The sequence below is a fragment of the Paramisgurnus dabryanus genome, chromosome 22 (genome assembly GCF_030506205.2).
Source record: "Paramisgurnus dabryanus chromosome 22, PD_genome_1.1, whole genome shotgun sequence".
In the NCBI taxonomy this organism is placed as follows: Eukaryota; Metazoa; Chordata; class Actinopteri; order Cypriniformes; family Cobitidae; genus Paramisgurnus; species Paramisgurnus dabryanus.
Genome location: NC_133358.1, coordinates 5,892,570 through 5,914,736, shown reverse-complemented (window position 1 = coordinate 5,914,736; position 22,167 = coordinate 5,892,570). Strand labels below are relative to the sequence as shown.

At 41.9% G+C, this 22,167-nt stretch overlaps 1 protein-coding gene across 5 annotated transcripts in view; it reads left to right on the top strand.

Moving 5' to 3' along the window:
- trpc1 (transient receptor potential cation channel, subfamily C, member 1) overlaps positions 1-22,167 on the top strand; it is a 204,226-nt gene that overhangs the window by 124,044 nt on the left and 58,015 nt on the right. For 2 of the 5 annotated variants that reach the window (XM_073813194.1, XM_065294678.2), the window contains exons 5-6: positions 5,612-6,027; positions 6,229-6,299. The exons of the other annotated variants lie outside the window; for them this stretch is intronic. In XM_073813194.1, the coding sequence (XP_073669295.1) occupies positions 5,612-6,027; positions 6,229-6,299 (487 nt within the window). The remainder of the gene's footprint in view (positions 1-5,611; positions 6,028-6,228; positions 6,300-22,167) is intronic. 5 annotated transcript variants of the gene reach the window in all.

Genomic DNA, 22,167 nt, shown 5'->3' with positions numbered 1-22,167 from the left:
GGAAAAAAATCCATTGCATTACAGTTTTTTACAGACGCTAGGACACATTTCTCAATACTTTTGCAAAACTCTTCACACAGTGAGCACAACAGAAGTCTATGTGGGCTAATCTGAGGATCAATTATCATTGCGTTGGCACAAAATGCATTCAATGACTACATCTTTCAAAATTCATAAATTCTTTTCTCACTCAGACATAACAACTGCCAAAACTCTTTATACATACAGAAATACAAAACTGTATCTTTTCTGTCACTGGGGCTGTACCCTAAGTTTCCGTTTGGTACCTTTACAGCAGGGGTATCAAACTCAAATTGGCTTGGGGCCATTTCTGAGATTGACATGTAATCGGAGGGCCGCAGAGCTATTTTAAGGTTAAAAAAATACAATATTTCTGTAAATTGACTGTTAAAATTCTATTATGTAATGTATAATAAAAGCAGTGGTTTTTAGCTTTTAAATATACATTATTTTAAATAAGTAAATAATCCGATAACACATTCCGTTATCCTCGCAATCACAGAGTGCGCGCGGCTCATGGCTGCGTAGCAACGCGTGACGTCACGCCACGGAGCGCAACTTCCGCTCCCGAGCACTTTAGAAAGTAAGAAACGCCTTTACTCGTTTTAACACACGTTGTTAGACGCGACATGTGAACAAACCCTTAACCGTTTAAATTAAAAATGAAATGAATAGGAAACAAAGTGAATAAAAATCTTTCTGTGGGCCAGATTATGTTATATTGTTGAAATGTGCCGCAGAGAGGGGGAGGGCGGGCCGCAAATGGCCCGCGGGCCGGGAGTTTGAGACCACTGCTTTACAGGAATACAAAACAAAATACAATTTTGGATAGATTACTGTACCTTAAGGAGCTACATTGATAGAAAAAAGTCAAAATGTGTACCCTAGCTGTCAGTGGGGCAGCACCCTTTAAAAAGGTAATTGTATGGACCATTAGGTACAGATATGTAAACATTTAGTATCAATATGTACCTTTGAAATACTAATATGTATTTTTGAGGTACTAATAAGCTCTCTTTGGTCCCAGTATGTACCCCTAAGGTACTACAGTTTTTTACAGACGCTAGGACACATTTCTCAATACTTAGGTCACTTTTGCAAAACTCTTCACATAATGAGCACAACAGAAATCTATGTTGGCTAAACTGAGGATCAATTATCATTGATTTGGCACAAAATGCATTCAATTACTACATCTCTCAAATTTCATGAATTATTTTCTCACTCAGACACAACAACTGCTAAAACTCTTTGTACAACCCCAAAACAGAAAAAGTTGGGACACTATAGAAATTGTGAATAAAAAAGTAATGGAATAATTTACAAATCTCATAAACTTATATTTTATTCACAGTAGAATATAGATAACATATCAGATGTTGAAAGTAAGATATTTTGAAATGTTATGCCAAATATTGGCTCATTTTGGATTTCATGAGAGCTACACATTCCAAAACAAGTTGGGACAGGTAGCAATAAGAGGCCAGAAAATTTAAATGTACATATAAGGAACAGTTGAAAGACCAACTTGCAACTTATTAGGTCAATTGGCAACATGATTGGGTATAAAAAGAGCCTCTCAGAGTGGCAGTGTCTCTCAGTGGTCAAGATGGGCAAAGAATCACCAATTCTCCCAATGCTGCGGTGAAAAATAGTTTTCTGAGCTTCTCAGAAAAAAATTGCAATGAGATTGAAGTTATCATCATCTACAGTGCATAATATAATCCAAAGATTCAGAGAATCTGGAACAATCTCTGTGCGTAAGGGTAAAGACCGGAAAACCATACCGGATGCCCGTGATCTTCGGGCCCTAAGACAGCACTGCATCACATACAGGAATGCTACTGTAATGGAAATCATAACATGGGCTCAGGAATACTTCCAGAAAACATTTTCAGTGAACACAATCCACCGTGTCATTCGCTGTTGCCAGCTAAAACTCTGTAGGTCAAAAAAGACGCCATATCTAAACATGATCCAGAAGCACAGGCGTTTTCCCTGGGCGAGGCTAATTTAAAATGGACTTTGGCAAAGTGGAAAACTGTTCTGTGGTCCAACGAATCAAAATTTGAAGTTCTTTTTGAAAAACTCGGATGCCATTTCATCCGGACTAAAGAGGACAATGACAACCCAAGTTGTTATTAGCGCTAAGTTCAGAAGCCTGCATCTCTGATGGTTTGGGGTTGCATGACTGCGTGTGGCATGGGCAGCTTACACATCTGGAAAGGCAACATCAATGCCGAAAGGTTTATCCAAGTTCTAGATACATATGATCCCATTCAGACGTCGTCTCTTTCAGGGAAGACCTTGCATTTTCCAACATGACAATGCCAGACCACATACTGCATCAATTACAACATCAAGACTGCGTAGAAGAAGGATCTGACTACTGAAATGGCCAGCCTGCAGTCCAGATCTGTCACCCACAGAAAAGATTTGGTGCATCATAAAGAGGAAGATGCGACAAAGAAGACCTAAGACAGTTGAGCAACTAGAAGTCTGTATTAGACAAGAATAGGACAACATTCCTATTCCTAAACATTGGTCCTCCTCCAGCTGTTCCTTATATGTACATTTAACTTTTCTGGCCTCTTATTGCTACCTGTCCCAACTTTTTTTGGAATGTGTAGCTCTCATGAAATCCAAAATGAGCCAATATTTGGCATGACATTTCAAAATATCTTACTTTCAACATTTGATATGTTATCTATATTCTATTGTGAATAAAATATAAGTTTATGAGATTTGTAAATTATTCCATTCCTTTTTTATTCACAATTTATACTATGTCCCAACTTTTTCTGTTTTGGGGTTGTATGTACATGCCAATTTGCACATGCTTACATACTGTTTTCAAAACTGTTAAACTTATGTTCAAAATAACATAATACAAAACTCAATAAGACAATAATTTGCTACATTTCTACAGTAATATTTTAATGAAATATATTTTAAAACTGTATAAACAGAGATGTGTCCTTGTTTTACACAAGAAAACACTGTATAATGCTACATGTTGTTAGTGTTTTTTAGGTCATTGTTTTGTGGGTGACAAAGTGTGTTTGTCGGCTGTCAACCTTTGCTCGTGTTCTGAAAGAATGAGTTTATTTAAGACCTGAATAAAGTGTTTTGGTAGTAGTGCATTTTGAATGTAAAATGAACTGCTTTGCCAAGCTGAAACTTTGTTAGGAGAACTGTGTGAAGTTTTGCAAAAGTGACCTAACTATTGAGAAGTCCTAGCGTTTGTAAAAAACTGTAACAATGCTTGCATTTTTAGGGCCTGCCATTCAATATGGTTGTATATCTAAGCTTTGAATCTTTCAACAGATAACATTTTACACACCATTTCATAGCTCAAATTTCAGTTTTTAAAGTTCATTTATAAAAAAAAATAGTTTGTTTAAAAATGCTATTTTAATTTTTGACAGACAACTGTCAGTAGATATTATTTTCTTTTTCAAATTTAGTTCCTCAAATTCAGTGGTTTAAATTTGACTGGAAATCAACGTTTCACATCTTGGAATCTAAGGAGAATCAGTAAATTACTGATGCATGATCACCACCTGCTGCATCATCATCAGTGGTGCAAGTGGATTCTGAGAAAGACCAAAACAACAATAAAAGAAATATTAGAGAGAGTTTTCTGCAATCTTTTTAATATGTTATTTTAAGTGTTCTTATGAAATATTCACATAATCTCTTAAGCGTCATCTACATTTTTGGGACATTTTTCATGTTAAAAGCGATCATATAATGTAATAATAAATAAAAGCTTGCCATTAAAGATGCAACAATAGTGTTACTTTGAACAAACTGTTGCCAGTAAATAACATCAATGTAAAAACCACAGTAAGTTACTGGCAGCTGGTTGCCAGTAATAATACTGTAATTTCTACAGAAGAGCTGGGAAGAGCTACCAGTTGAAGCGTCAAATTAAAACCTCTCGACGCGCACTAGCTCGGGGGAAGAAAGACGTCAGTTTTTTAACGCTGCTAACAATATCCAGTGTTGAGGAAAGTTACTTTTAAAAGTAATGCATTACAATATTAAGTTACTCCCCAATAAAGTAACTATTTGCTTTACTTAGTTACTTTTCATGGAAAGTAATGCTTACGAGGCTTGATCTCTTTTAGGCCTTGCAGGTGTTTTTTATGATCGCAAAAATGTCAAGCTCTGGCCGGCCATTTCCGTTTTTGACTCAAACTGTTCCCGCTCAGGCGCACAGAGTGCGTAATTCTACGTTTATATGTTCAGTTTAATTCAATACATTATTTTATTTTTTAATTTAATTAATTCAACTGAAAAGTAACTCGCATTACTTTTTAGAAAAAGTAACTCAAATATTAATGTGTTCATTTATAAAGTAATGCGTTACTTTCTCGTTACTTCAGAAAAGTAATATTATTACGTAATGCGCGTTACTTGTAATGCGTTACCCCCAACACTGACAATATCTATATAGCCTACTGTCTACAAACAATAATAATATTAACATTACTATACATCGTTTAAAAGGTATACAGGTTTAGCATCAGTGTATGGTCTCTGTTTTGAGATACAGATGCTCTAGCATCATAAATATAGTATTTTGTTACAGAAGTCCAGATGACAACATGCAAAATATAAACGGGACTCCTTACCTTTGTGTTGGTATAACGATCGCGAATCGAATCCAGTCTGTTTCAGATGTGTGAATAACCCATAAAAACTCTCCAATGAAATGCATCCAATGACCATTTTTGTCCACAAATTCGTATAATCCGTGAAATATAGATATATTGTCCATTGTTTACATCAGTTTTCACATGCACGTCTTGTAATAGAATATAATATACAATCTGAGGACTATTTACATCATAACACTTGTATATGATATTACACTCGTGTTCAAAACCAGTGGTCAAACATTGTTTCTAAAAGTAGGCAGGAGTAAAATACATAATATCCAAACAGCGCTGTCAAATATCGTGATGTCATCTGAATCGCTCGTTCCTCCAATGACTTCATGGAAAATATTGATAGACAGAACATGTAGCCAATAGATAACGAATCCAGCGATCTTTGTGTGATGTTTTATTTCCTGGTGTGGAAACGGCATTTTATACGCTTACATAAGGATAAATATTAATAAGAACGAACGTGTATGCATGTAAACAAAAGACTTCTATTTTGGGGCTGACTGGCACTTAGAAAAGGCACTAGTCTTACAAAAACTCTTGCAAGAACCTCATTTTTGGGCCTATTGATCTCAAACGTGACACATAACTTCTTTAGACTTGTGGCTTATGTATATATATATATATATATATATATATATATATATATATATATATATATATATATATATATATATATGTATGTATGTGTATATATATATATGTATATATGTATATATGTATATATATATATATATATATATATATATATATATATATATATATATATATATATATATATATGTATATGTATGTATGTATATATATATATATATACACACAAAGCTCAGAGCCAGAATGGCTACACCTCCTTTGAAATTTAAGATTGTTTTAATTATAATAATATTTACATGATATACTCTATGTCCTTAAAGGCAGGTGTTTATGGGAAAGTTGTTGATCACCGCAATGGGACATACACTGTTGATCTTCTGCTACCCTGGGAAGGTCAGGCACAGGTGTCTGTGCGACTGGTCCACTCTAGTGAAGTTATAAAGTTTACTAAAAAATACTGGGAGTCCTCATTCGCACGCAGCCATTATTATGGTTACTATGAAGGACCAGGACCTGATGGAGTCATAAGAAGTGAAAAAGTGGAATGTAATCTTAAATGGGGCCCAGACGGAAGTTGGATTAAAGGCAACTGCTGCTGTGAATATAAAGATGTAAAAACAGGAACGGTATGGCAGTGTGAGAGACCAAAGAACCTTACCTGTGACTACTGGGTGTATCATGAAAGAGGACCAATGAAAAGTCCGTTAACTCCTTTTGAGAAGCAACTCATTTTACGGTAAACAGATCTGTGACAGACCCATAAAATTATTTATTTTGTATAGACTTTTTTAACTAAAATATGAAATGTATAATGTTTTTATAGTGCATTTAAGTTATGCCTACATTATTTCAGTATCTGTGTTTCCTGGTTTTTAAATCCATGACTCATGCCCTGTTGAAAATAAATGCTTATTTATCAAAATGCTTTTCCTCACAGAAATGTAACAAATGTTGGGATTCCTGGAGACACTAAAATCATAAACGTCCTTCCCAGTACTGCAGGCAATGGTATGTCTATGGTCAAATTGTATACATCATATAGTTAAATAATACAATAAATGAAAGGGATAAAAATTACAAATTTGTAATTATTACCTCAGCCTCATGTTAAAAAAAACAACTTGATCACCATCCACTCCCAAAAATGTCCTGAAAAACCATAGACATTGGGGGACAAACAACATGAGGGTAAATTAGTAGTAATAATTGATGATGGGCCATTAAATTATTCGAAAATTTTGCAACACCCAAATAAAGCAATGGACAGGAGTCAATCAATCTGCTTCTACCACAGTTACCACAATATAAGACATTGTTGGGAACATTTATTTTAAACCATTTGACCGGTTTTGTACTTAAAATGCTATTCAGTTTTAACCCAAATTAACAGACTTAACTAGAAAATTGTGTGAAACCTGTTGCACTACATACTTTTTGCTCAGGGTGAAACAAAACACATTAAGTTGTAGTGGCTGTAGCAGACAAGTTGGCATTAGTATTCTTTAGTAAAAAGCATTAGTTCACATTATGAATTTTTTAAAGCCCTCCTAACTTAGAAAATGCACTTTTAAATGTGTTTCTATCAAAAAATGTCTCGCCAATGTGTGTGCAGAAAACATCCTGTTTGAAACGAACTGTATCTGTGTACCCTTGTCTGGTACTCTTTTTTTTTAAAGGCATGTCTGTGTCATCCATGTCTGTAGTTCTTTGTAGTTCTTTTGTATATGGTCCGTGTGATGATTGTTCCCCAGGTGTGTCTTGTTTTCCCTGATTACCCCGTGTATTTAAACCTAGTGTTTCCGGTGTCTGATGTCTATCGTTGTTTGATGTTATGGTGTTTTGTGTTCCTTGTTGGAGTTGCCTGCTATGTTTTTGCCCATTTGTTATAGTTATAAATAAACCTAACTGCATTTGGATCCGTATCCTGTCTTACCTGGATTTAACTGTAACAGAACGATCGACCAAACCAGGATCCAGCAGTATCCTTCGTTCCTGTGTGTTTTCTCCTCGTCTCCATAGAATCCAGTATGTCAACTTACAGCGGTGCAGACTTTTGTGTTCCTCCCCCCACCTCTGAGAAGGAGTTCTGGCAGAGGCGTACCAAACTTGCTTCCCTTCGTCCGCAGGGTGAATCGGTGGAGGATTTCGCCCGGAGGTTTTGGGCGGATTCACAGGGTCTGCGTCTCAACGAGACAGAGATGAAGATCTGGTTCAATCACTGCTTGTGTGAGCCGGTCCTGATGCAGAAGATTTATGAGCTGAAGGTGTTTGACTATTTCGCTTTTGCCCGTCATGCAGATTTACGTGGCGGAGGGCATGTGCGATTCATGCCGGAGTTGCCGGAGACAAAATCTGCAGCATCCGCGCTACAGACTGCCGAGCCGGTGAGCGCTATTCCCTAGCGCTGCCCGCGCAGTCGACGGAGGAGTTCCACGCCCCAGCAGTCCATTGTGAGCGTTGATACCTCTCTCTAGTCGTATTCTCCCGGTGTTGACACCTGAGCCACTTCACAAGATGGCTGCCACCACACCCGAGGCATTCACAAGATGGCTGTTGTCATGTCTGCACCTGTTTTCGAGAAAGCCACTGTCATACCCACACCTGTTCTTAGGAGGTCTATTATCACGCCTGCCCCTAAAGGGCCGTCGTCAGGTCTACATCAGTTTTCAGGATGGCTGCTGCCATACCTGCACCTGTTCTACAGATGGCTGTTTCCATACCTGCACCTATTCCCCAGAGAGCCGTTGCCATGGCTGCCCCTGTTTTTAAGAGGGTCATCGTCATGCCTGCACCCGTTCTCAGGATGGCATCGGAGGTATGTCCTTTGAACTCTGTGCTTCCTGTACTCACCATGGCTTTGTGGTGTGTGTGTGGTCTGCTTTCTGCTTTCTTTTTGTGGTCTGCTTTCTCCTGTGTTCTTCAAGCCCTTGAATATGAAGTATTTGAGTCATCTCCTACACCTCCTATCACGACTGGAAGGTCTGAACCTGAGCCTCATACCCATCCTGTCACGAGTGAACCTCCAGCCACAGGTGAATCACCGGAGTCACCAAGGTCATGTGAGTCCTCTGCATTGTCTGTTTTCACTGAAAGGAGTGAATTTGAGTCCCTTGAGCTTTCGGCGTCGACCAAGCTTGTTGAGCCTACATTCTCTGATGCTTCTGTCCTGACCATAAAACCTGTTTCAGAGTTCCCTGAATTTCCTGTTAAGGCTGAGATGGTTAAACCTGAGATCCCCGTGCCCAGTAGGCTAGCTGGTATGGTCACTCCCTAGGCAAGGCAAGGCAAGTTTATTTGTATAGCACATTTCATACACAGAGGTCATTCAAAGTGCTTTACATAGAAATGAGAAAAAAAATCAAAGATTCATGAATTTAAAATGTCAATTAAAAGAAAATAAATGTGATTTTAATAAAACAGGAATAAAAGTATAAAAAAACAAGAAAAATAAAAGAATTAAAATAGTGCATATAAAATATAGTGCAATCAGTTCGGACCCAGCATAGTGCTCATTCAGTAAATGCATAGCTAAACAAATGTGTTTTGAGTCTGGATTTGAATGTGACTTCTGTTGGAGCACATCTGATCACCTCTGGAAGCTGGTTCCAGCTGCGACTGGCATAATAGCTAAAAGCTTACTCCCCTTGGTATTTCTAGCTGATGTGATCCTAATGATCTGAGTGATCTGATGGGTTTATATTCAATGAGCATATCAGCAATGTATTGAGATCCTAGTCCATTGAGTGATTTATATGCCATTAATAATACTTTAAAATCAATCCTAAATGTAACTGGTAGCCAGTGTAGAGACTTGAGGACTGGTGTGATATGTTCATATTTTCTGGTTCTGCTCAGAATCCTGGCAGCAGCATTCTGAATGAGCTTGAGCTGTCTAATGGTCTTTTTGGTAAGACCAGTGAGGAGGCCATTATAAAAATCCACCCTGCTGGTGATGAAAGCATGCACAAGTTTCTGATTTAGTTATTGCTTTGACATGACTACTGAAACTAAGGTCAGACTCCAGAATCACACCAAGATTCCTGACTTGATTTTTAGTTGTTTGACCCCTAATGTTAAGGTATGCATTCACCTTGAGAACTTCATTTTTGTTTCCAAACGCAATGACTTCAGTTTTCTCTTTGTTTAACTGAAGAAAGTTTTGTCACATCCAACTGTTAACTTCATCAATGCATTTACACAGGGAGTCAATGGGGCTGTAGTCGTTAGGGGATAGAGCTAAGTAGATCTGAGTGTCGTCTGCATAACTGTGATAGGCAATTTGGTTCTCTCTCATTATTTGGCTTAATGGGAGCATATACAGGTTGAACAGGAGTGGCGCAAGAATTGAGCCTTGCGGGACTCCGCATGTCATGGATGTCCACTCAGATTTATGGCCACCTATACTTACATAATAACCTCTCCCTTCTAAGTATGACCTGAACCATTTTAGGACCATCCCAGAAAGCCCAACCCAGTTTTCCAGCCTGTCAAGAAGTATGGTGTGATCAACAGTGTCAAAAGCAGCACTGAGGTCGAGTAGCACCAGCACTGATAGTTTGCCTGTGTCTGTATTGAGGCGAATATCATTTAGTATCTTTATGAGCGCTGTCTCTGTACTGTGGTGCGGTCGGAAACCAGATTGAAAAATGTCAAAGTAACCATTAGAAATTAAGAATTTGTTCAGCTGATTGAAAACAACTTTTTCAATGATCTTGCCTATGAAAGGAAGATTTGAGATTGGTCTGTAGTTGCTCAACACAGAGTTATCCAAGTTGCTCTTGTTCAGGAGGGGCTTAACAACACCCGTTTTAAGGGACTTTGGAAAAGTCCCAGAGATAAGTGATGAATTTAACACTTCTAGGAGAACTGCTTCTAAACAATTAAATACACTTTTGAAAAAAGATGTTGGGAGTGTGTCAAGGGCGCAGGTTGATGTTTTAAGATGCTGTACTGTTTCTTCCAAAATTTTACCATCAACTGCTTCGAAATCAGACATCGTAACTACTTTCAGATGTTGTGGTCTGACTTGTCTGACCCCGGCGCAGCTCAAGGATGTGCTGATCACCTTTCTGATATTATGATTTTCTTAGAGAATAAGTAAGCAAACTCACTACATTTGCTGTCTGAGAGCATTTCACTTGGAATGTGACTTGGGGGGGTTGTTATTCTCTCTATAGTAGCAAAAAGAATGCGTGTGTTATTTATGTTGTTGTTTATTATATTTGAAAAGAAAGTCTGTCTAGCTTTGCCTATTTCCTCACTGAAAGCACGAAGGCTGTCTTTATAGATATTATAATGGACTACAAGTTTTGTCTTCCGCCACATGCGTTCAGCTTTTCTGCATTGTCTCTTCATATTCTGCACCGCTGTTGAGTTTCTCCAAGGTGATTTTTGCCTGCCATTCTTCTACCTAACTTTTACAACAGCATGTTTATTTTATTTAGAAACATAAAATCCAGGTTGTTTGTGGTTATTAAGTCGCTGACTAGAAGTGATTTATGTTTAAGTGAAAAGATGTTTTAAAGTGCTAACTTAACAGTACTAATTTTTTCCCTAACAGAAATCTTAGTTTGACATGTAACAGGCAGCAGATTAGATTGATTTGCCATACGGTTTGATAAAGCCTTGGACTTTCTATCATGTACTAAAACAGAAATAGAGAAAGATATAGGCACACCGGGTTCCTGCTTTTTCTTAAAATATTTAATAAAATTTGTATTATCATAGCAGGGACCCGACACACATCACTGAGAGCCTTTATCAGTTGTTTTTGTTTCACCTACAGCAGATGGAGGAGGGTGTGTGCCTTGGCGTTGGGTCAGAGACCGAAGAGCTCTCACAGGACGAGGAGGGGGAGCTGGGCCCACTGGCTTTGGTGGTTGTGGGGCTTGCCGTTTTCTGGTTGAAAGCTGGAGGCTCGCACCAATAGAGTGGGATAGTTTAGTTCCAGCATAAACCAGTTCCTCCATTTTTCCGGAGAAGGTCAAAAGCGGGGATGTTGGAGAGAGGAATGACATATCTAGTGAGCAGTCCTGTTGCTCTGATGTGACCGGAGGCTGTAATATGTTTTCCTGGTATCCTTGGCTGTTTTCCAGAAAGTCGTCCTTGGGTGCTGAATCTTGGAGCAGTTCTAATCTGACACAGTCTGACTGTGGTGAGCTCTGTGTGCAGGACTCAGCTGAGATTGTGTCCATGAGCAGTGGTTGTTGTGGCTGCGTGGTGTTATCTCTGTCCTTATGGGATCTGTCAACGTCATGTCCATTCAGGTGCTGAAGAGAAGTCCTGTGGTCATTCATACTCTGTCCAGGTGTGTGTGTGCCATTCAGGTTGAGTGGATTGGCACACACTGCTGAAGAATTATGAAGGGAGAAGTAGATATTGTCCTATAGCACTCTTGCATCCAGTCTGTTTGGGTGGATGTCATCCTGTTTAAATAGTTGTCTCTGACTCCAGAAAAGATTGAAGTTGTTGATAAAGTTCAGTCCCTTTATGTTGCAGGTTTTTTGCAGCCATGTATTAAGTCCAAGCAACAGTGAAAACCTATTTGTTCCCCTTGCTGGAATTGGTCCACTGATGAACGGCTGAACTTTCACTGTTCTGAGTGTTTCAAAAAGTTTGTTGAAATCCCTCTTAAGGAGTTCAGATTGCTCTTTGTGAATATCATTCTTCCCCACATGAATGACAACTCGATTTACAGTCTTATGTTTCATCAGAATGTTCTTAAGTTCCCTGTTTACATCAGAAACGGTTACTTGTGGAAGGCAGCATGAAGTTGAGTCCCTGTTGCTAATGTTTCTGATAATTGAGTCACCCAATATCAGAGTTCTGGGCTCGCATGCCCTCTGCGCTGAGTGCCGCGGTCTGCTCGATCTTGAGTGGCAGTTAGCATCAGTGTTAGCTGCTGGCTGATTTGATCGGTGTTCAATCACATTTATCACATTTGGGGATTCCTCATTCATATTCATTAATACTTCAAATCTGTTCTCAAGATGTATAGGTGGTGGTAGAAAGTCAGTGTTTGCAATCCTTGTCATAGCTGTATCTGGGGTAGAGGAAGCGACTGCGGCAAAATGTGATGCTCGTGACAGTCTGATTTCTCGAGTAATTTTGGGTCTTGCTCACTGTTTGTACCATTGATTAGTGTGTTGATCATTCGATTCATGGGACTCACCGGCTGTATGCTGAGGGCGTCCATGATGACGAAGCTCTGTTGTGTGTTCCGTCTGGTTTGGTAGTCCTGTAAGTAACTTTGTTTCAAGAACAGCAATCCTTTGTAAAAGTCTGTGGCAGTTTGTGCAGCAAGGAGATTTTTGATGAGGCATTTCTTTTTCTTATCCTTTTGAATGAAGGCAGCTGTGTTTTTCCTTTTGGAATGTAAGCTGATGGCGGTAGGAGGGTAGACGGATGAAAAATTCCACTTTTTTGTAATCTTCCAGTCCTGAAAGTTTGTAATTTAATGTTGATGTCAAGCTTTGTTGTTTGAGCATTATGCTGATTTGCTGAAGTTAAAATTATAAGATAAAATATAAAAAGCGATAGAGCAAAGCGCAGAGCAGTAAGCAAGAGTGTCCGAACAGTAGCAAAGCAGGAAGTGCCAAGCTTCATAGGCTTTTTACCCTTGCCAAAATGACTGCGCATGACCCCCAAAGTCTCTCTGCCCTGCCCAAGATGGCCAGTTGTGAACTATCTGCCTGGCTTAAGATGGCGACCTCTGTTCTCCATGAACTATCTGCCTGGGCCAAAACGCCTGAACTCACCAGATTGTCTGTGTCTGCCTTGTGTTTTTTGTTCCCCGAGCTTTGCCAGACTCTGTCTCCATTGTCTCTGTTTATAGACGCAGAGCTCCCCCAGCACCACCATGGGTTGCAGTTCCACCCTGGTCTCTACTTCCTGCTCTGCCGGCCCCGCCGTAGCTTCCTGCTCTGCCGGCCCCGCGTTGGTCCCCAGAGCCTTTGCCTCATCACAGGCCTTGCCCTCCGTCCCTCCCCCTGGTCCGCCTTCGTTCCTCTGCCCACCTGGACTTTATTGTGGACTCTCTGGGAGCGTCTGGAAGCCGCTCTTAAGGGGGGGGGGGGCTATGTAACAAACTCTGTCTGTGTACCCTTGTCTTGTACTCTTATTTTGAAGGCATGTCTGTGTCATCCATGTCTGTAGTTCTTTTGTTCATTGGTCCGGGGGATTGTTCCCCAGGTGTGTCTTGTTTTCTCTTTTTACCCTGTGTATTTAAACGTAGTGTTTCCAGTGTCTGATGTCGATTGTTGTTTGATGTTATGGTGTTTTGTGTTCCTTGTTGGATTTGCCTGCTATTGTTTTTGCCCATTTGTTATAATTATAAATAAACCTAACTGCATTTGGATCCGCATCCTGTCTTGCCTGGATTTGACTGTAACACTGTTATTATACAAATCTGTCAATTCTTCTTTGTGTAATCTCCTTTAAACACGTGTAAGTGCTATGCCTTCTACTTTGCATACGGGGAGGGGAATAGAGACACACACACAAAAACAGCACATTTTTCATTGCAGCCACAAATGGCCATGTTAAACATCATATAATGAAAGATCTGTGGTGTATTTTGAGCTGGAACTGAAACTGAGCTGACACGTTCTTTGAATACCAGATATAATATTGCTGAAAACACCTAGGTTAGGGGCCCTTTAAGATGTTTTATAAAATAACTATTAAGTTGAACAAAATACATTTAACTTTAAATTTCAAATGCAGTAAACTTTTAAATTGATTTAATTTGTAATGTCAATTGCTCTGGCCAATATCCACTTATTTAAGTTCAATGATTTTCTATTTTTAATTCATTTATATTACTTATGGTGTTATAAATGGTATTATAACACAAAAATCATGACTGTCTATCATTGAATAAACTTGATTATACAACAGTTCTTTCTGGTTCTTGAATCTGATTGGCTGATAGCCGTGCGATATTCCATCAGTATCAGCACTGTAACCACTTCACCAATCCGCATCGTTTACGTATCATTCCGCCACTGATGATTTTAGAATGAAGCACTTAAGGTCACTCACATATCTGTGCCTGGAAAAAGCTGACAACAGAGTGGATGGTCACACGCTCACACATTCAGTTTTTCAAGACTTTCTGTGTCTTAATCACTTCCCTAGGTCGTGAATCCGTACATTGATCATCCCTATGCCCTATCCATTCATAGGTCAGAGCTTGATGTGTAAACTTTTGAGGGAGCTGTAAGATTGTGTCCCATAGCAATAGTGCAATAGAAACAATTATTTTCTCTTTATCTGGATCGTCTGTTTACGCATGTCCCCTTCCTAAAGTGCCCTTGAAAGGGAACAAAAAAACGCATCTGTGAAAAGCTAACAAAATTCATTTTTATGTTTTCTGCATAAAGTCATCCTACATAATGTAAATAACTTTCTGTGAAAATATAATGTCTCGGGTTACGTATGTACAGGCATTTGGTAGTATGGAAGCGTGGGCATCTCATTCCCCAAAGCGTTGCTATGGCGATGCAGCTCGAGTTCCTTGAAAGGGAACGTCTCAGGTTTACGTATGTAACCCTGGTTCCCTTTTACTCAAGTATAATTCTGGCCAGATACTTTTACTTTTAATTGAGTAAAATTTACACTCAGTACTTGTACTTTCACTTGAGTAACATTCTTGAGTACTTTTTACACCTCTGCCCAAGTGGGGACCCTGAAGCGACTAACAGGTCACAATCTGCGAGTGCTACGAAGAAAGCGAGCCACTAATGGGTGTCTACCCACTGACGAGCCTTCCACAGGAGTATGGCAGGCAGAAACTGCTGCCACATAAACCTCAAGGGTGAAAGGAGTTAATCCATCAGAGAAACGCTCCTGCAGAAACCTTAGCACCACGTCGACGGGGCAGTTGACTAGGTCTGTCAGATGAGCTGAGCACCAAGAGGTGAAAGTTTTCCACTTAAGGGAATACATTTCCTTGTGGAGGGAGCTCTGGAGTTAAGAATGGTCTCCAGAACCACGGGTGGGAGACCTGAGTCTATGAGCCTGGCCCCCTCAGAGGCCAGACCCACTGTTTCCACATCTCTGGGCGGGGGTGGAAGACTGCACACCCTACTTGAGACAGAAGGTCCCTCCTGATAGGAATCTCCCACAGGGGCTTTCCAGAAGGGACATTTACATTTTACATTTACATTTAGTCATTTAGCAGACGCTTTTGTCCAAAGCGACTTACAAGTGAGGTAAACAATATAAGCAATTATGGCAACATAAGAACAGCAATACATAAGTGCACTGGAAATAGTCTCATCAAGTCCAACACAATATACATAGCCAAGGGTATGTTTTTTTTTTTTTTTTTAGTTAAAGAGGAAGGTAGATAGAGAAAGAGATAAAGAGAAGGGTAACTAAATAAAGATAGTAAATCTGTAATTAGGAAGTTAGGTAATGGTGGAAGAGATGGGTTTTTAGCCGAGTCTTAAAGACAGCTACAGTGTCAGCTGATCGTGTCACGAACGGCAGATAATTCCACAGTTGTGGGACAGTTCCTGAGAACGTACGCGTTAGTGTTTTCTTCCCTTTTTGAGATGGTACCACAAGTCGTCGCTCCGTGGCAGAGCGCAGTGATCGAGAGGGTACATAAGGCTCTATAAGCAAGCGAAGGTAAGGGGGTGCTGACCCAGTGGTGGTTTTAAAGGCCAGGAGCAGAGCCTTAAATTTGATGCGGGCAGCTATAGGAAGCCAGTGTAACTTGACAAAGAGAGGAGTGACGTGCGCCCTCTTTGGCTCATTGAAGACCACTCTTGCCGCTGCGTTCTGAATCATCTGTAAGGGTTTGGTAGTGCAGGCTGGAAGTCCTGCCAGTAGCGCATTGCAGTAGTCCAGCCTGGACAGGACAAGAGCTTGGACCAGGACCTGCGTAGCATGCTCATCTAGGAAAGGTCTAATTTTCCTAATATTGTAGAGGATGAATCTACAAGAGCGAGCGGTGCTGGCAACATGCTCCGTGAAGCTAAGCCGATCATCAATGACCACTCCCAGGTTTTTGGCCGTCTTGGAAGGCGTGATGGTCGAGGAACCTAGCTGAATGGAAAAGTTGTGCTGAATCTTTGGTTCAGATGATATGACAAGCAGTTCTGTCTTCGCAAGGTTAAGCTGGAGATGGTGATCCTTCATCCAGAGTGAGATGTCCCTCAGGCATGCCGAGATGTGGGCAGAAACCGTAGGATCATCAGGGTGGAACGACAAGTGGAGTTGAGTGTCGTCTGCATAGCAGTGGTAGGAAAAGCCATGTTTCCGAATGACAGAGCCCAGGGATGTCATGTATATCGAAAAGAGCAGCGGTCCAAGCACAGAGCCTTGAGGGACCCCGGTATCAAGACGTTGGGGTTCGGAGACGTCACTTCTCCAGGATACCCGAAATGACCTATCTGAGAGGTACGACTTGAACCATAGAAGCGCTGTGTCAGTGACACCCATAGACATGAGAGTCGACAGGAGGATGCGGTGATTGACCGTGTCAAAAGCTGCAGATAGATCCAGTAAGATCAGCACAGATGATTTGGAGGCTGCCCTTGCCTGCCTTAGGGCCTCAATGACTGAGAGCAGCGCAGTCTCAGTGGAGTGACCACTTTTGAATCCAGACTGATTGCTATCCAGGAGGTTATTTTGTGTGAAGAAAGTGGAGAGCTGGTTGAACACAATGCGTTCAAGAGTCTTGGAAATGAAGGGAAGAAGAGAAACGGGTCTGTAGTTCTCTAGCATAGCAGGATTGAGAGTGGGTTTCTTCAGCAACGGGGTTATCCGGGCCTCTTTAAATGCTACAGGGAAGGTGCCAGTGGAAAGGGATGAATTGATAATGTGAGTGAGAGCAGGGATAACAGACGGAGAGATGGCCTGGAGGAGATGGGTGGGTATGGGATCTAGCGGGCAGGTAGTCGGATGATTAGAAGCCAAGACCTTGGAAACATCTGCTTCGGATAGGAGAGAGAAGGAGGGAAGGGAGCATGTCTCAGGGATTTGAGAATGCGCAAGAAGCGGCGGCTCGGAGAACTGACTGCTAATAGTTTTCGTTTTCTTCACAAAGAAGGAAGCAAAATCATCAGCCGTTAGGTCAGATGAAGGTGGAGGGGCAGGGGGACAAAGAAGGGTAGAGAAGGTCTTGAAGATAGTGTGAGAGTCAGGCGAGTTGTTAATCTTTGACTGGTAGTATAGGGTCTTTGCAGAGGAGACATCCTTGGAGAAGGAGGCAAGAAGAGACTGATAGAGGCAGAGATCAGAAGGATCATTCGATCTGCGCCACTTCCTCTCTGTAGCCCTGAGTGTGGAGCGATGCTCACAGAGAACCTCAGTTAGCCAAGGAGCAGGAGGTGTGACCCGGGCCGGTCCAGATGTCAGAGGGCATAATGTGTCTAAGCAGGGTGTAAGAGTGGAACAAAGTGTGTCAGTGGCATTGTCAGTATCTAACAGAGAGAGTTGGCTGGGAGCGGGCAGCGTGGAAACAATCGCAGAGGACAGGCGGGAGGGAGAGAGCGTGCGCAGGTTGCGCCTGAACGTGACCAATGGGGGATCGTATGTAGCGACAGGGGGAGTCAGGTCGAGGTCGAGAGTAATTAGGAAGTGATCAGATGTGTGAAGTGGGGTGACCTGGGTGTGGTAGGTGGAACAACAGCGTGTGTAGATAAGATCTAAAAGATTACCAGACTTGTGTGTTGGTGAAGTAGGGACTCGCTTGAGGTCAAACGACGCAGTCAGGGTGTTGAAGTCAGCTGCCTGTGGTTTCTCCAGGTGGATATTGAAGTCACCAAGTACTACTAAAGGAGTACCATCCTCAGGGAATGAAGACAGAAGTACGTCTAACTCCTCCAAGAAGTGTCCAAGTTGACCTGGGGGGCGATAGATAACTAAAAAATGCATTTTAGTAGGGTGGATGATAGTAACAATATGCGATTCGAAAGAGTTGCTGTCACATGAGGGGGTTTGCTGTTGGAATTTCCAGTCCTTTGGGATGAGCAGACCAGTTCCTCCACCCCTTCCTGTTGTGCGAGGACTGTGTGAGAAAGTGTAGTTGTTGGAGAGGGCAGCCGGAGTGGCAGTGTCCTCTGGTTTAATCCATGTCTCAGTAAGTGCTAAAACAGAAAGGCCAGAATGTGAGGCAATGGCAGTAATGAAATCTGCTTTGTTGACAGCAGATTGGCAGTTCCATAAGCCAATGGGAAGAGAGAGTGAGGCAATAGTGGAAGGTGGGAGAGTGCGGAGGTTATTAATATTTCTCCCACGGCGACGTGATACAACAGATTTACGAGTTGTAATGACAGTAGAGATTTGAAAGCACATAGTAAAATTATAAGAATAGGAAATGTACAAGAGAGGAAAAAGAGTGCTATATAGATAAATAGAAAAAGTTAGTACAAAAAGTGCAATACTTAAGTGCCCAGTCGGTGTCTCTGCTCGGTGGAGGCGCGCAGGTAGAGTCGATGGTCTTTACACTCTTCGGTCTTCACACGACGAGGGCTGCACACGACCGCTGCCGCGGTGGACTGCCTGCTTTAATAAGTGCTTCAAATGTGGGCTGAAACTCAGCAGGCCACGCCCGAAAACAATCAACAACAAGTTAATGGCCGAAACTACTACTGTATTTACTGTAATACACTAAAGCACGCGAGGACACGCGAGAACAAACGCCGATTGCAGCACGTGAGACAAAGGTAAACAAGAGAGCGTTTCTTAGCAACGACACTGCGCTAAAACTTCACAAGTCTAAAATCAAATACACTTACACGTTTCTGTTTGACTCCTGTTGATAACTGCTTCACCTGAAGACTGAACTGTTTACTGCTGTTTAAATACTCTCCTGGCGTTGGCCACGCCCGAAAACAATCAACAACAAGTTAATGGCCGAAACTACTACTGTATTTACTGTAATACACTAAAGCACGCGAGGACACGCGAGAACAAACGCCGATTGCAGCACGTGAGACAAAGGTAAACAAGAGAGCGTTTCTTAGCAACGACACTGCGCTAAAACTTCACAAGTCTAAAATCAAATACACTTACACGTTTCTGTTTGACTCCTGTTGATAACTGCTTCACCTGAAGACTGAACTGTTTACTGCTGTTTAAATACTCTCCTGGTGTTGGCCACGCCCGAAAACAATCAACAACAAGTTAATGGCCGAAACTACTACTGTATTTACTGTAATACACTAAAGCACGCGAGGACACGCGAGAACAAACGCCGATTGCAGCACGTGAGACAAAGGTAAACAAGAGAGCGTTTCTTAGCAACGACACTGCGCTAAAACTTCACAAGTCTAAAATCAAATACACTTACACGTTTCTGTTTGACTCCTGTTGATAACTGCTTCACCAACTGCTTCACAACTCGGACATGAGGTCCGAGAACCATACACGGGCTGGCCAAAATGGGGCTACTAACAAGAGCCGGACCCTGTCCTGGCGAACTCCCTCCAGAACTCCCGGGATCAATGTGACTGCACCATGGCATCCAGTGGAGCCGGATGCCTCAGGGAGAACCAGAGCGGGCAATGTGTGGTGTCCTGGGATGCAAAAAGATCTAACTCTCTGTGTCCAAATGAAAATTTGTCGCACCAGCTTGTAAAGTTTCCGCGACCGTAAACCTCCTTGGTGATTTATGTAAGGGTGTTTTCACACCTAGTTCGTTTGAGCCCTCCAAACGCTCTCGGAGCAGTTCAGGGTGTATATGTGAACATACCAAGTGATCTCAGACCCCCCTAAAAGGACCCAAAAGTGAACCGAACTCAGACCACGTCTGGAGGTGGTCTGAGTACGGTTCGCTTTTGGGTTCTTTTGTGGTTCGATTTATTTTTGAGATGTGAAACCAATGAGGTCCCGGTCCACTTCGAGTGTCGTTTCGACATTGTATCAAAATAAACTGCTGCACAGAAAGCTGGGGTCTGAGTTCTTATGAAGTTGTGAAGTGAACAAGAAAGGGTCTGAGATCACTTCAGTTCTGAAGAGGACCAAAAAAAGAACTGGGTCCTCTTTTGAGTCCACTATATTGTGAACACTAAAAGGACTGAGGTCATATTCGGCTAGTTCCTTTTCTGGTTCACTTTAAGTGAACTGGGTTTGGTTCTTTTAAAATGAACTATATGTGAAAACACCCTAAGAGACCTCAGATGTGTTGTCTGTCCGGACAAGATCATGATGGCCCCTCAGGTCTGAAAGGAAATGCCTGAGTCCAAACCATACCGGCCTCATTTCCATGTGAGAGGCGCGTCTGTTGTTAGTGTAACATGCCGACAACGCACTCCCAGCACAGGACCTTGGGACAAAAACACTGGCTTTTTCCACATCACCTGAGCACGCAGGAGACAACTGTGAACAGGAGAAAGCACACTGTTTTAGGTATTCAGCCGCAACCCCAAATCTCTCATACGAGCAAGAACAACATCTTGATGCTGAACTGCCATCTGTTCTGACTCCGCCAGAATAAGCCAGTCATCTATATAATTCAATATGCAAATGCCTTTCATGCACAGGGGGGTTAAGGCTGCATCCACACATTTCGTGAATGTGCGAGGTGATAACCCCAGGCCGAAAGGAAGAACCCAATATTGGTATGCTGTGCCCTGATACAGAAACCTCAGGAATTTCCTGTGTTGGGGAAGGATGGAAATGTGGAAATACGCATCTATGTTGACAAACCAGTCACCCGACCTTATTTGTGTGACAATGTGCTTTAGTGTCAACATTTTGAAATTTAACCGCATAACTGAGCAGTTTTATTCTCTGACATCCAGAATGGGATGTTACCGGCCGTCCTTCTTTGGGACAATACAATAGTTGCTGTAGATCCCTGTGTCTCTCTCGTGTGGAGGAATAATCTCTACAGCCCCCTTGCACAAGAGTGAGTTTAATTCTTGTTCTAAAATTAGAGCCTGCTTGGGTCGCACTGCTGTAGGCAGCACACGGGAAAACTGAGGTGGGTGACATTAAAACTGAATGGCAGGAACAAGTTGCTTTCTGCCCTGCCGCGCTACGTGCAGTAGCGCTGGCATCATTATGCGCAGGGGGCACCGAACTTTATATGTTTTTGAGAATCCATTGTTTAGCTGATCATGATAACTGGTCATTATTATCCACGTGAACACGACTGATTCTCTTCCTCAATGGAATGTCAGAGCTTTGTTTTCCAGTGACCGAAACTAATTGCGACACTGGCGTCTCATAGAAATCTAGTTTATTTCAACCAATCAAAGACGACTTCGACATTCCCACAGGGTTTCCAGAAAAGTGTACGAAAAACATCAGACGTTGAGCCAACAATCTGTGGGCGTGACGTCTGAGGCTAAGACTACCGCCTCCACCAGCTCATCATATGCGGGGGAGACCGTCAAAGTCTCCGATATCTCCTGCATCAACGCTTAGCACGTCCACCTCCTGAGAGGACAGATATAGCTTTGGACTACCTTGGAGGCAGGAGGAACAGCTCCTGCCACACCAGAGGGGGGAAGAGATATCGCTGAGGAGGGGAGAGAAACCGACTCCATCTCCTTGGTGAGATCCATTTGCGACCCCCACGAGTGCAGTCGCCGTTCTGTCTCAACAGAAGCGGGACCAGAGCCGTGGGGGGCAAGAGCCTGAGCACCCTTCTCGAAGAGTGCAAGGCGAGAACGCAACACGTGCATGGGAAGCTGTTCACAATGCACACAGTTAAATCCTTCAAGACCAAACTGTGCATGCTGCGCTCCAAGACATTTAACACAGAGGCTGTGTGTATCCATGATGTAACGCCGACAGGGAGGTACGCACAACTTAAACTTCATATACGCAGTCACTTGCTGAGGCACTAAAAGCGAGTGTGTTTGTATGGGATGCCTTCTTATACCCCTGGTTCGCATGGCATCACGGTCAGTAT